Here is a 15,156-nt window from a genome sequence, read left to right as displayed (position 1 = left end):
AATGATTATCATATCAAATATAATTGTGGATTTTTTAAATTCCTTTTCTCTGTAAATCTGAATTATAAATTAATCGGGAAATCTTACCGGCTTCTGACAAGTCCAAAGTCGACACAAGTTTTGACAGTGGGCAAATAAGAGCTATGGCAGCAAATACCGGGTAGGAAAAGTGGATATTTAAGCCAATATAAATGATAACATAATAGTAGATTTTGCAAAGATGCATAAAAATATTTAATTGAAGCATTAAGCAAACAATAAAGTGAGACGGTCAAACTCAAATTGTCATGATTGTATAACATTTTGTATTTATCTTCAAATGTCATGAATGTTAAAATAAGCCCATGCCATGGTAAACATTTGATTTGTACAGAATCATGACAGAAATGTGTGAATTTGAAGAAGAAACTACAGAGACAATCAACTTATAAAAAAACAAGAAAAGGAAAAGAAATGAACATGATATTAAAACACTAGCTGCGGAACCGTAGCTCTTGGGTTTTGTCTCGCTTCTTACCAAAGTCCCAACAAGTGATACATTTTTTTATTTAAAATTTGAATACTCATTCGACAAGTGGAGTGCTCCGATAAAACGGAGGTTTATACCAGAATAGAACAGATGATCATGCTCGGCTAATGTTCTAATTATTGACATGATCGATAGGATTATTTTCAAAACTGAAAAGTTTAGTTCCAAGTATCAAAAACCAAGTTGTGAGTTACAAAATTATGTTGTGAGTTATAAACTTTAAGTTATGAGTACTGAATTTTCAGTTGCAAGTTACCAATAAGCAGTTGTGAGTTACAAAAGTTGTGCTGCATGTTTTAAAAGTTGGGTTGCCAGTTACAAAAGTCAGGTTGCAAGTAATGAAAATCGATGTGTGAAAAATTTATAAGGAATGCCAAGGGTTAAAGGACATAGTGAATGATGGCACTGTAGAAAAAGCAAACTGGTTTCTATTTTAAATGAGATTTAAAATCTTCTTTGATGGCTGAAATGTAAAGTAATGGATTTAATCTCTTCTTTTTTTATATAGAAAACTTGCTGGGAAGACCATCTTTATAACTGGTGCTAGTCGTGGTATTGGTAAAGCTATAGCTTTAAAGGCAGCCAGAGATGGGGCAAATATTGTAATAGCTGCCAAAACAGCCCAAGCACACCCTAAACTTCCAGGAACCATTTACACTGCTGCTAAGGAAGGTAAAGTTATATATAATATATATATATTTTAAAACAAGGTCAACAGGTCAATATAAATGATCAAAGTAGTGCCATTTCTGAAAATTCTTTCACTGAAAAAAATAATAACTCAGTTCCTGACCTATGACCCATGCAATTTTTAAAATAACACAATCCAAATCAACCCCCTCCATTTTATTCTACGCGGGTCTAAATCAAATTTTTTATTTGATATAGGATTTTGCTATATTTTTCTATAAATTAACTTTATCTTATACTTAATAGAAAAATGAATTAAAAAATGGGGTCACCATTCATTTACGCTCACAATCTGCCTTTGAAAGAAGCATACATTTTTTTTAATGTCCTTTTTTTTGTTGAACTAATAGGAGAAATAGCGGTAATATCGACATAAAAAAAAGAACTACATTACAGAAATCGTTTTACAATTATTTAGTTAATGTACAGCTTATTTGAAAACAACAATGAATTAATATAGGTCACCGATGAGTTAAAAAAGATATTTCAATTTTAATGCCAAAAAATGGCATTTTTGGTGTAACACCACTAATTCAGGCCCGGCCAGAAAGCACATACCAGAAAGTAGTACATATTTAACACAAAATAGTTCCTACGCATGGACATAACTTTCAATATATTTAGAATATTTTATTAATTTTGGTATCAAATGAAAGCTGCATGACTGGTGATCATTGCAGAACAATTTTTGACTGATAAATTTGAATAATAAAAAAATGGCATGAAATTTAAAAAGGAGGGTACATTTTGCCTTTTTGTCAGATCGGAAGTACCTGTTTTGGTACATCCGAAGTTCCGGGAACCAGTTCTTTCTTATATGCAATGTAAGGTATGTTGATTTTTTTAGTACAGGACACCAGAAGGTGTTGCTTTGACATGCAATGATTGTCACTTGATTTGAACTTAAGATAAAAGAGCTGTGACCACTCGAAATTGAGGAATTTAACATAGAAAGCAATGGGGCCATTAATTAGTGGTGTACTTCCTATTACAGAGAATCACCAGAAATCCAATTTTTAGAAGTTGTACCTATTCCAATGAAAATAAGTCCAATTTGATGTTAGTAATCATGTTTAATCATCTTTTTTGGTCAACCGTCCTGCTTATGGGAAATTTAAGCTCTTAAATTGGCATACTCTAGTATGTTAGCCTTTAATGGTCATACAGCATGCATGCAGTTAAGACTTGACTCCAAGTTCTTATTTTTGCATTTTTTCTGATTGAAATCAATAAAACAAGTATTTTATGACTTGTATATGGAACAAAATAGCTCTTGGTCAAAATAATCTTATGATTTTTCAAGTTTTTTTGTTTTTCTTATGGTAGCCTTTTACAATCAAGGCAAATGGTATATACTCATATAAGAATTCTAAAATCTCACTGTACATGCAATTTTGAACCAGTTTAGCAAGTTATCTAGCTGAGGGATATATAAATTGCTCTTATTAATCTATGTTTTACCACTGAATTATGGTATATACAAAAAAAAAGCCCTTTTCCAGTTTCAAGAAAAAAGGGGGGATAATTTCTCATTTATGTCTTAAGTTTAAACTGATATATTTTTATTTAATGAAGAACCTCTGATAAAAATATGACTATTAGTAAGCACAAAGCTTTCATAATAGAAATTAATAAATAAAACAATAATATTGAGAATAAAAAAGGTATATTGGCCAATGGTAATATCCATATGCAGTTTTCTTTGAATAACCCATATGTTACTACCAGTCCAATTTGAGCTTAAAATTAATAAAATAGTATTTGGACTAAAGCTTTATATGTTTTTTATTGCTTGAAATATATTATAGAATGAAATAAAGTAATGCTCAAGTCAATATAGCAAGTTTGGTTCTGTTATAGGTGTAACACCACTAATTCAGGCCCGGCCAGAAAGCACATACCAGAAAGTAGTACATATTTAACACAAAATAGTTCCTACGCATGGACATAACTTTCAATATATTTAGAATATTTTATTAATTTTGGTATCAAATGAAAGCTGCATGACTGGTGATCATTGCAGAACAATTTTTGACTGATAAATTTGAATAATAAAAAAATGGCATGAAATTTAAAAAGGAGGGTACATTTTGCCTTTTTGTCAGATCGGAAGTACCTGTTTTGGTACATCCGAAGTTGCGGGAACCAGTTCTTTCTTATATGCAATGTAAGGTATGTTGATTTTTTTAGTACAGGACACCAGAAGGTGTTGCTTTGACATGCAATGATTGTCACTTGATTTGAACTGAAGATAAAAGAGCTGTGACCACTCGAAATTGAGGAATTTAACATAGAAAGCAATGGGGCCATTAATTAGTGGTGTACTTCCTTTTGCACCAAAGGGAGATAATTTGGAGCTTTTTCAATGATATCTACATTTTAAAAGGCACCTGGGGCAAACACGAATTGATGTTTTCGAATGATTTTTGTACCTTATGATAAAGTAACAACTACTGAAGGTAATAAATAAAATTTGTAATGAAAAATAAATGTTTAATTTATTTCTGAAAATCTTATACCTGCGAGCCTCCTTAAATATCATAAATAATCTATCATGAATATTGAAAAATTTATCAAAGAGAAAATTTGAATAGTGTCAATGAATGCGTACATTACAAAATCTGTCTTAATTTTATTTATTGGACCCTATCCATACAGGGTTAAATAAAATACATTTGTACATCACAACCCTAAAACTAATCCTTACTTATTCCTCACCCTAATCTTTAAAATTAAATTTTACAATTCTCCTAATCAAACCCCCACTGGTCATCTCCCTTAACTGAACCCTAAACATTTGGAACAGGTTCCTTTAAAGTAAATGAAGGCCAGAAAATCTGGCACATAATAATCATTCGACAATTCTTATGCTAAAAGTGTCCAGGGGAACTATCAAAACAGTTTTGCTGTAAAACATTTATCTTCTTTACTCAGTTGAAGACCTTGGTGGTAAATGCCTGCCATGTATAGTTGATGTAAGAAGTGAAGAGGAAGTTAGAAAGGCTGTAGAAGATGCTGTACAGAAGTTTGGTGGTATAGACATACTTGTAAACAATGCCAGTGCTATCAGTCTGACGGGAACAGTAGAAACTTCTATGAAGAAATATGACTTAATGAATCAAGTTAATGGCAGAGGAACTTATCTATGGTAAACTATGCATAAAATGTGATTTGTTTTTTTATGTTTGTGTGCATCAATTTTACTTGGAATGTGAAAAAATGTATTTTTTAAGGATACTTTTTTACATAGATTTTTACAAATTTTGCAGACTTGTTGATCTTTCAAAATTGGGTTCAGCTTTGCCAATTACTACTCAAAATCCTTTACATTCCATAAATAATAATGAATCATCAATATTAACAGTATACAGGCATCTACTAGGATGTCAGTTCAGTCAGATACATGTTTTGGGTAGGGTAGCTTATAACATGCTTGTAGATGCTATTATCTAGTTTAAATATAAATAAACATACTCAAGACAAATCAATCCTGCTTTATCATGTTTATATTAGACAAACATCTTGAGCCAGAATTTTAACATGCTAGTGGCTGTACTTTGAGTGACCTATAATTGTTTACTTTTTACACACTATGACTTGGATAAAGAGTTTTGTCTCATTGACACTCATACCACATTTTCTTGTTTATAGTTCATAGGATGACAGTATTATGTCATGAGTATTGAGTTTGTATGAACACAAGCTACCCTACCCAAAACATTTATCTGACTGTACTGACTACCTTTATAACATTGACTTGAAACAGGCATGATATTCATCAGCCAATCCCTTGATGTCATACAATATAAAGATTATGTGAGGATGTTTATATATACAAAGATAATGTTTCCTAAGTTTTCAGCTTTATTTCCGTTGCAATGCATCATGATAAAAAAGTTACTCAGCCAGAAATTCAAACTTGTGACAGCTAATCAACAGATTTTCCCCTCTTGCACTTTACACATTCATGAATTAAAGTCTGTCAGTACATCTATTAATATCATGATGACATCATATATTTAATCCTTGTTTAAGTAATTTAGATTTCATTAATTTTATTCACCACAGCATCAGAAATGAGGGACTAAATGGTGAGCCACCAATGTGAAATAAATGATTGTAAATTAAAATATGCTGCATTCATTTGTTTCTTGTTTACAATAACAAAATATTTATTTTTACAGTTCACATGTATGTGTACCTTACTTAAAGAAGAGCAGTAATCCACATATTCTGAATATTAGCCCTCCACTTAATATGAATCCCAAGTGGTTTAAAGATCATGTAGGTAAGATTCAATGGGTTATATTACATTTAAATTTATTCTCACTTTTCATAGGGGGTCTCATTGGGGGGGGGTTCCGATCCCAGATCCCGCTTATTGTTTTGTCAGATTCCCGTATCCCGCTTACACTTTGTACGTAAGCAATTCTCATTTTTTTGTCATTTCCTGGGTCCCGCTAGACCTCATTTCCCATTTTCACGACACAATAATTTGACTTTCACGTGTCACGCTTACAAAAAATCGGCAATCCCGCGTCACGCTTAGACCCCAATGAGACCCACTTCATAATGGAAACTATAGAAAATATATTTTTCTGAGAAGGGGCCTTGAATTTGATAGCCATTTAGTCTAAGCAATTTTTCTCCTGGATCACTAGCCTGTCAACAAAAAGGTTGTGAGTTTGAACCCACACATGCAAGTTGTGTTTGGTGCCTCAGTGGCCTTGTGGACTTGTGGACTTATTAGTTTACCTACTGTACAACTTACCTGTTTACACTGCGGGTGTACGATAGAACCTTGTACATGCAAGGTGTGTCAGACTCTTAATTTATATTACATGGATTATCAAGTTTCACACCAAATGTTTTGGTTCTCTCTGAGTACCCAAGCTTCTTTCATTGAATAACATTTTTTTTTATTAAATCATTAATTTTGATAGTATTTGTAATACTGTACATGGAAATATAAATTCCAAAAAATATTTATAAAATATATGTCTAGGGTACTTCATTGATAAGTGTGAAAAGTCATTTTCTGATTTCTTAAATTGATAAAATATTTTTCCCTTTACAGCTTATACAATGGCCAAATATGGAATGTCAATGTGTGTGTTAGGAATGTCAGAAGAATTAAAAGGAGATGGAATAGCAGTCAATGCTCTATGGCCAAGAACAGGTATCAGAAAATAAAAATTATTAGATATTTTCTTTTTTTATGCCCCGACTACGATAGTAGAGGGTCATTACTATGCCCCACCTACGATAGTAAAGGGGCATTATGTTTTCTGGTCTGTGCATTCGTTGTTCGTCTGTTCGTTCGTCTGTCTGTCCCGCTTCAGGTTAAAGTTTTTGGTCAAGGTAGTTTTTGATGAAGCTGAAGTCCAATCAACTTGAAACTTAGTACACATGTTCCTTATGATATGATCTTTCTAATTTTAAATCCAAATTAATTTTTTGACCCTAATTTCACGGTCCACTGAACATAGAAAATGAAAGTGCGAGTTTCAGGTTAAAGTTTTTGGTCAAGGTAGTTTTTGATGAAGTTGAAGTCCAATCAACTTGAAACTTAGTACACATATTCCCTATGATATGATCTTTCTAATTTTAATGCCTAATTATATTTTTTACCCAGTTTCACGGTCCATTCAATCAGAACATGAAAAATGATAGTGCGAGTGGGGCATCTGTGTACTTTGGACACATTCTTGTTATAGAAAATTTTGAGTTTCAAGTTTGAAGTAATTATATTAATTTTCAAGGAAAAACTACCTAGGGTAGACTGATTACTTTATCTTTCATTCATACATTTTTCTGCAAAGTTATGCAACTTACAATCTTTAAAAAGTAATTTAGATTATTAAAGTTATATACTGTTGTTCCCCACAAATCATTCTGAAAATGTTTGAACCTAACAGTATGTATTTTAGGCTGTAAAACTGGTCAGACAGATTTTTTTATGATGTGACTATTGGTATGAATTTGAAAACAAATAACCTGACTTACTGAATAAACTGTTGAAAAGTATTAAATTGATAAGTACACATTAGGTGGTTCTTCTTAATCAATCTCCTATATTTCTTGTAGAATATATATGAAAAAAAATAAAGAACAAAAGAAATATGTTTGAGTTGTTCCCCTTGGACATGAAATCAAATCTTCAGCAGGAGTCAATGGTACACTGTTTTTTATAGGTTTTATTTCTCGTTTTGCATTCTAAATTTAATTTAGCTAGTATTTTCAATCACTCAGAATTACATTATTTTAGATATATCTTTGTAAATTTCAGCAATTTTAACAGCAGCCATGGAAATGTTAGGAGGAAGTGATGAAATTGCCAAGCAATGTCGCAAACCCGAGATCATGTCTGATGCAGCTTATGTCATGTTTATCAAAGACAGTAAATCATACACAGGGAACTTTGCTATAGATGATGAAGTATTGAAGGCTTCTGGTGTTACTGATATGGATCAGTATGCCTGTGTTCCAGGTATTTATTATTATACAATACCTGAAACCGACCATCATTGGTAGTCAAAGTCCATAAAAACCACCGTGGTGGTTGTAATAATAACATTACAGGTAGTTATTAGTGGTGCATTGTAAACAAGAAGTGATTTGAACATTTTTTGGAACTATTGAGTGAGTTCCTCTTTCTATAAAATAAGACTTATTGAATGATTGCCAATGAGACAGCTTTATCCATCAGAGACATTGAAGTTAATAACTAAAGATCAAAAGGGATTTCAAATGAGCAAAACCATTACCGCATTGTAAGGGAGCTACCATTTAATTTTTTTATGGGGGGGCTAGGATGAAATTTGAAAAAATAGGCAGGACAGGAGTTTTGAGTTAAAAAAAAGGCAGGATGAGACATTTGCAAAAAAAAAAAGTCAGGACGACAATTTAGGTAAAAAAAAGTCAGGATAAACTAAAAAAAAAGAGGCAGGACCGAACAGAGTGAAAAATAAAAAGGCAGGACAGAGATTACAGCTAAAAAAAAAATGCAGGACAAAATTTTTCCTCCTAGCCCCCCCATAAAAATCAAATGGTAGCTCCCTAAGCTTAAAAAGACCCTGAAATGACAAATCTGAAACAAATCAAACAAGAAAACTTTAATACAAAACAATAAGTTATAGAAATAAATATGATAGACAGCAACAAACAGGAACCACTTAATAACAGATTCCTGACTTTGGACACACATACAGAATGTGGCAGGCTAAACATGTTTTCTTGCGCCATACACTCCTCTTACCTGGGACAGTGGTGTAACAAAATGACATTAGAACAATTTTGCTCTCCATAGCCTGGGTTGCTGGTCAATTTCAGAACTGTAAAAAAAACCTGTATGTCAAAACTATAAAATTTGTGCTCATTGTAGACACATTATCATTTTCAAGAAGGTTTTCACAACAACTAAGTAGAAGTTTTAGTTAATTGAAAAATTCAATAAAAGAGATATCATATCACATATGCCTTTTGCAAAGTCTGCAATACACAGTAACATTGGTTGTAGTATACTTGTACAACCTTTCAAAACATGCAAGATGACTTTGATAGAGAGCTGTCTCATTGGCACTCATACCACATCTTCTTATATTTAAGGACATAACTGAATTAAAAGATCTTAATAGCTTAGAACACGATCAAGAAGCTTATATAGGTATTACATGTATTGCAACAGATTCGTATAGTGATGAATCATTCAAATGAAAAGAAAAGAAGTGATATGACACTGTTGCAAAAAATGAAAAAAAAAGTGCACTAAATAAATAAGACTGTGAAAAATTGTAAACCCATAAAAATGTTGTCACACAAAAGTTGGCATGTATGATGTTTTGTTGACAGTCTTGTTTCACATGGCCATAAAATTCTGTCAGAGCAATTATTTTAATACATTTGTCTTTTCTTAATAGGAAACAGATTACTACCCGATTTTTTCCTGGAAGAAGACCCAGATTTTTTGCGACAACAGATGGTTGAAGATGGTGCAAAACCAGCATTTGGTCGTTCATCTGCAAGTTCAGGGGGTCCAGCTGCCACATTCGAGACGCTTAAAACCATGTTAAATGAAGATTTAGTCGATAGTACCAAAGGGGTTTTTCAGTTCAACTTATCAGGTAAAGATTTATTTATTTTACATGGCAAACTTGATTTGTGTTTAAAAATTCATGACTCACAATGAAACGGAAGTGAAGTTTTGATAATGCATTCTTTTCGTTAGTGTATGAAACTAACATGAAACCATCACAAAATAAAAATAAAAATTAATTTAAAATTGCTGCATTCAGTTTTAGCTCATGCGAGAATTTCTAACCACTTGAGATAGATCATCACATCTGTCATAGTCTGTTTACTTTTTTATCTTGAGAAATATAATAGATCAAATATGATGACAGCTGACAAAATCTAAAATTGTTCAATTTGTCTGAAATCAGCCGTCCTTTCAATTGAGGCTATTGCCTCTAAATGAGAATTTTTACCATTTGTGTTTTGCATTTTTTCCCAAAGGATAATTAAAAACTATCAATTGCAAAAAAAGTCTGTAATCCAGTTCATTCCTTATATGAGTTACTGCCCTTTAATAATTATTTTTGTCCATTGTTTTTGGCACAAAGATTATCAGCAACACAAGAGCATCAAATATGAAGTTCAAAGTTGGGCAATTCCTGTAACATACTTAAATTTGTGTACTTGTTATGAATAAAGGATATAAAGAATTATATAATATGAATGTAAAAAAATATTTGACAAGTGACCTTAAAGTTCAGAAATTCTTGATAGATATTCTTTAACAGCATTTTCACTCCGGTTTAATCGTTAAATTAAATAACAGTCTGTGCCAAACTGTTTAAGAGTTTGTCTGACTAAAAAGAAATTTTATTTTTGTTGAGCCTTCGACTTAAGTCGAAAAAGCGGCACATAGCAATCCTACATTCTGTCTGCTTCAACGTTGTCGGTGATGTCCACAAATATTCACTCTGTGGTTAAAGTTTTTGAAATTTTATTAACTTTCTTAAACTAGTCTGGATTTCTACCAAACTTGGACAGAAGCTTGTTTATGATCATAAGATAATATCAGTGTTCTCCCCAGAAATTTTGGATACCATCACATTTGGCGTAAAAAAAAAATGTATTTTTTTCAATGTAATTTGTCGCGTCGTGGCAATGCTCTATTTCCATTATGATATATGCGTTATTGTTTATTACAAAATCTACTATATTTTTTGTATGCTATAGGTCCTTATTTGGTGAATAAAATATTCTTTTCAACCCTATTCTTTGTGTCAATATTGTTGAATTCATGACTGATAATACAATTAAACTATAACCATGATAACAGTATTCTCAGTTAATGTTTTCTATATTCATTTATAGTTTCAAAATTATTTTTTCCTCTTGAGCTAAATAAAAATATATGTGTGGTTCCAGTTACCCTACCTACCCAGTTAAAAAAAAATCTTTATCATGTCTATGAAATATATTGGTTCATGGTATTCAATGAATCAGTCCCAGTTGTTTCTTTTTCAAAAAACAGTGCTGATCAGTTATTTTTAAGAGAGTTATGCCCTTTGCCAATATTAATTTTATTGCAAAATGAGCACTCTCATGTGAATAATATGTCCCATATTTTTATGAAATTTATAATAAAGGTAACTATTTTGTGAATATTTAAATTGTGTTTCAGGTGCAGACCAGGGAGAATGGTACTTGGACTTGAAAAATGGAAGTGGAGCTGTAGGACAAGGACCAGCACCAGGTGGAGCTGATTGTGAAATGACCCTTGATAGCGCTGACTTTTCTAAAATGTTCAAAGGAGAATTAAAGGCTGTGGCGGCATTCATGGGTGGCAAGCTCAAGATCAAAGGGGACATGGGTTTAGCTATGAAATTAGAAAAATTGATGAGTCAGATGAATTCAAAGTTATGATGTAACGGCATTGAAAAATTAATCAGGGAACAAACAAATTTCATTTAACATTGTTACAGATATATATTAAATCGTATTTGATAAAATGAATACAAGTATTTATAGTGCTAAGATTTGTATTGTTTTTTTCTAGTTCAATTTCTTGTATGCCCACACACAGAAATAAAGTTTTAAACTAGATACAGCTGATAGTTGTACAAAAATTCCTTTATATTAAAATTTAGAGATGTGGTGCAATTGCCAATAAGACAACTATTGCACACGGACCTAATGATGTGGATGTTAGTAACTTCAGCTCACCATGTAGCCTTCAACAATGAGCAATGTAGTCAGCTGTAAATGCTGAGACTTGACAAATGTGAAATGATTTAGACCAGCATACCAATTCATTATTTTATGATTATAGATATCTGGTTTATTCATTTCTATCTGACAAAAATGTGCACAAAGGGAGACTAAGTTTGATTTGTTCTGTTCCTGTTCAACATGTAGCCATTTTTGGCCCTGTATATTTAACATGAATTCCTGCACTTTATCTGTTGACCCACTGCAAAACCTACCTCCTGGATTAATGTAGTAATTGCCCTTTGATACAATTTAACCATTTTTTATGCCCCACCTACGATAGAAGAGGCGCATTATGTTTTCTAGTCTGTGCGTCCGTTCGTCTGTCTGTCTGTCCGTTCGTTCGTCTGTCCGTTCGTTCGTCCGTCTGTTCGTTCGTCCGTCTGTTCGTTCATCCATCTGTCCCGCTTCAGGTTAAAGTTTTTGGTCAAGGTAGTTTTTGATGAAGTTGAAGTCCAATCAACTTGAAACTTAGTACACATGTTCCTTATGATATGATCTTTCTAATTTTAAAGCCAAATTAAACTTTTGACCCCAATTTCACGGTCCACTGAACATAGAAAATGAAAGTGCATGTTTCAGGTTAAAGTTTTTGGTCAAGGTAGTTTTTGATGAAGTTGAAGTCCAATCAACTTGAAACTTAGTACACATGTTCCCTATGATATGATCTTTCTAATTTTAATGCCTAATTATATTTTTTATCCAATTTCACGGTCCATTGAACATGGAAAATAGTGCAAGTGGGGCATTCGTGTACTTTGGACACATTCTTGTTTGTCTTTTTGTCTGATATCTTACAGACTAATATATATATAGACTGCCAAACAGTGTGCATTCATTTACATGAAAACACTTAAACAAAATCTTTTAAAATTAAGAATTAAGGCCAAATTTAATGTTCATGTCATTGTTGAGTTGCAGACCTTTTAGCTATTTATTATTTGATTTATTTTTATTTGAGTAATTTCCTTTTGACCAGAAATGGGGTAAAAAAACTTAAAGTTGCTAATTTCTATGTCATTTGGTCTCATATTTATTTTGAGTTATTTCCCTTTACACAGAAATGGTGTAATTAAAAGTAAATTGAATTTGATTTCATCAAAAATTGAACTCTTGGGGTTCTTCTTATGCTGATTCTGAAATAAATGTACTTAGATTTTGGACAATGGACCACAAAAGGTATATATCCAATTCAAATTTTTCAGTTCTTTGACCACATTCATTATGTGTTGCAAACCTATGTTGTGTCAAATATTCAATCACAATCACAATTTTTGAACTGTTTTTAAGCATAAATATTGTGTCCATACCTGCTCAACTATTCAGGATTCAACCTTTGCCGGTAATTCCTGTTTGCTGTCACTCTGAAAAGTTCTTGTTTGTTTTTGTGGCAAAATTTAAGTAGATTGAGAAAACTGTTATCAGAAAAAATTAACAGCAATACAAGATCAACTGAGAAAATAGGAATTTTGTTATGAATCCTAGTCTAGTCAACATTATTGGAGAGTGTCCAAAGTTGAAAAGGCACATAGACTTAGCTGAGTGGCATAAGCTATTTAAAACAAATTCTAGAACATGAAATAAAGAATACAGGTTACAGTGCATTACTCTCTACAATGGACAGTTATATATGCCCAAAGTTATGTACCTATTGTTGAGCTTTTATTTATTTATTTGCTTAGAATTAAATCAGATTTTTTTTTCTTCCATCTTTTCATAAGGAGTTTTTTTTTATTGTTGAAAAAATAATGGATGAATTGTTTTCTAAAATACCAGTGGAAAATATATATATCTTGCATACTCAGAAGAAAACTGCCAAAGAATGTAAGGGAATGCATTAGGAGCTTGCCATAATGACAACAAACAATAGTCATTTGCACAGACACATTTACAACAAAAGGTTTTATCTAGATAAAATAAAAATGACAACTACAATTTTAAGGGAGTAAAAATCACATTTCATTTGTAAAAACAATCGTAGTACAATTGGACTGTTTTACCTTCTTATAATACAAAGATTCAGGTTTGCAGCCATTGTTCCCTTCCATAAAAGGGAAAATATCAATTTTCATAAAAAAAAATATATAAGGCCAAATATAAAAATTAATATTTCACTCAGAAAATTCCTCCTTCCCCCTACTAGAATAAATCAAACAGTTGTTGTAGACAAAATTGAAGTAAGTATCTTTTGGTTTTTTTCCCTATATGTTTAATTCATGCAAAAAGCATGATATTCTTATTAATAAACAGTTGAACTAAAAGTTTCAAAGAGCCATATGCAGTAAAGAAAAACTTTTAAATACTCTTGAGGACCCCAGGAGCCAGGAAGTAAATGTTTCTCTTCAAAAATATACTGGCTTCCAACTTCAGAGAAAAGCAGAAGGAAAATAACATGAGTGTTTAAGGATGTACTCCTCTGAAAAGCCAAACATTTCTAGAATTAAATTTTTTTTCCTAACCTTATTTTTCGGTTTATGTGACTGTAAAAAGATAATTAGTGAAGAAAAAATCATATGGTGGTGCACTTCTTTTTTTGCTACGGACCCTTGAAAGTACCCAATTTTGAAGATTTTTCCATTTTCATCAATTTTTACCCATTTTTGGGCTATTATTGTGAAAAGAATCACAGTTTCACAATTAAACTTTTTTTCATACTTTTAATAATGATGAAGTGGACCAATCTGAATAAATTTATCTTAAAAAAACTATAGGTATTAATATAAGAAGGTTTTATCATATTTTTCTCTGTTTTTGTCGAGCCTGCAACTTTAGTTGCAGAAAGCTCGACATAGGGAAGGTGATCCGGTGGTGGCGGCGGCAGTGTAAGCTAACTTCTTAAAAGCTTTATATTTTGGAAGGTGGAAGACCTGGATGCTTCATACTTGGTATATAGATGTGTGATGTTACGAAGTTTCCGTCAGTCACATGTCCAATGTCCTTGACCTCATTTTCATGGTTTCATTGACTACTTGAAAAAAAAAGTTTGGATTTTTTGTAATGTTAAATTCTCTCTTATTATAAGTAAAAGGATAACTATATTTTGTATGTGGGTACCTTGCAATGTCCTCATGCCCGTCAGACAGTATTCACTTGACCTCGACCTCATTTCATTGATAGTGAACAAGGTTACAAGTTTTTGTGGTCAATTCCATATCTCAGATACTATAAGCAGTAGGTCTAGTATATTCGGTGTATGGAAGGACTGTAAGGTGTACGTGTCCAACTGGCAGGTGTCATCTGACCTTGACCTCATTTTCATGGTCCAGTGGTTATAGTTAAGTTTTTGTGTTTTGGTCTGATTTTGCTTATACTATATGCAATAGGGCAACTATATTTCGTGTATGGAATGATTGTAAGGTGTACATGTCTAGCTGACAGGTGTCATATGACCTTGACCTCATTTTTATGGTTCAGTGGTCAAAGTTAAGTTTTGAGTTTTGGTCTATTTTTCTAATACTATATGCAATAGGTCAACTATATTTGGTGTATGGAAATATTTTATGATCTATATGTCAGTCTTGTAGGTTTTATTTGACCTTGACCTCATTTTTATGGTTCATTGCTAAGTGTTAAGTATTTGTGTTTTGGTCTGTTTTTCTTAATTAATAAGCAATAGGTCAACTATATTTGTTGTATGGAAGAATTGTTAGCTGTACATG

The 15,156-nt window shown here is 32.2% G+C and overlaps 1 protein-coding gene across 1 annotated transcript; it reads left to right on the top strand.

Annotated features, from left to right (window-relative positions):
- Positions 1-40: 40 nt before the first annotated feature.
- On the top strand, positions 41-11,263 carry LOC139486005 (hydroxysteroid dehydrogenase-like protein 2). Its single transcript, XM_071270690.1, has 8 exons — positions 41-160; positions 1,038-1,201; positions 4,154-4,367; positions 5,404-5,507; positions 6,297-6,398; positions 7,509-7,709; positions 9,139-9,342; positions 10,911-11,263. Exons 1-8 carry the CDS (start codon positions 144-146, stop codon positions 11,150-11,152), a joined length of 1,248 nt encoding a protein of 415 aa, XP_071126791.1. The 5' UTR covers positions 41-143; the 3' UTR covers positions 11,153-11,263.
- Positions 11,264-15,156: the final 3,893 nt, after the last annotated feature.

This window comes from Mytilus edulis, chromosome 1 (genome assembly GCF_963676685.1).
Source record: "Mytilus edulis chromosome 1, xbMytEdul2.2, whole genome shotgun sequence".
Classification (NCBI taxonomy): domain Eukaryota; kingdom Metazoa; phylum Mollusca; class Bivalvia; order Mytilida; family Mytilidae; genus Mytilus; species Mytilus edulis.
Note: the sequence above shows the minus strand (reverse complement) of the source record. Positions and strands in the feature narration are given on the sequence as shown.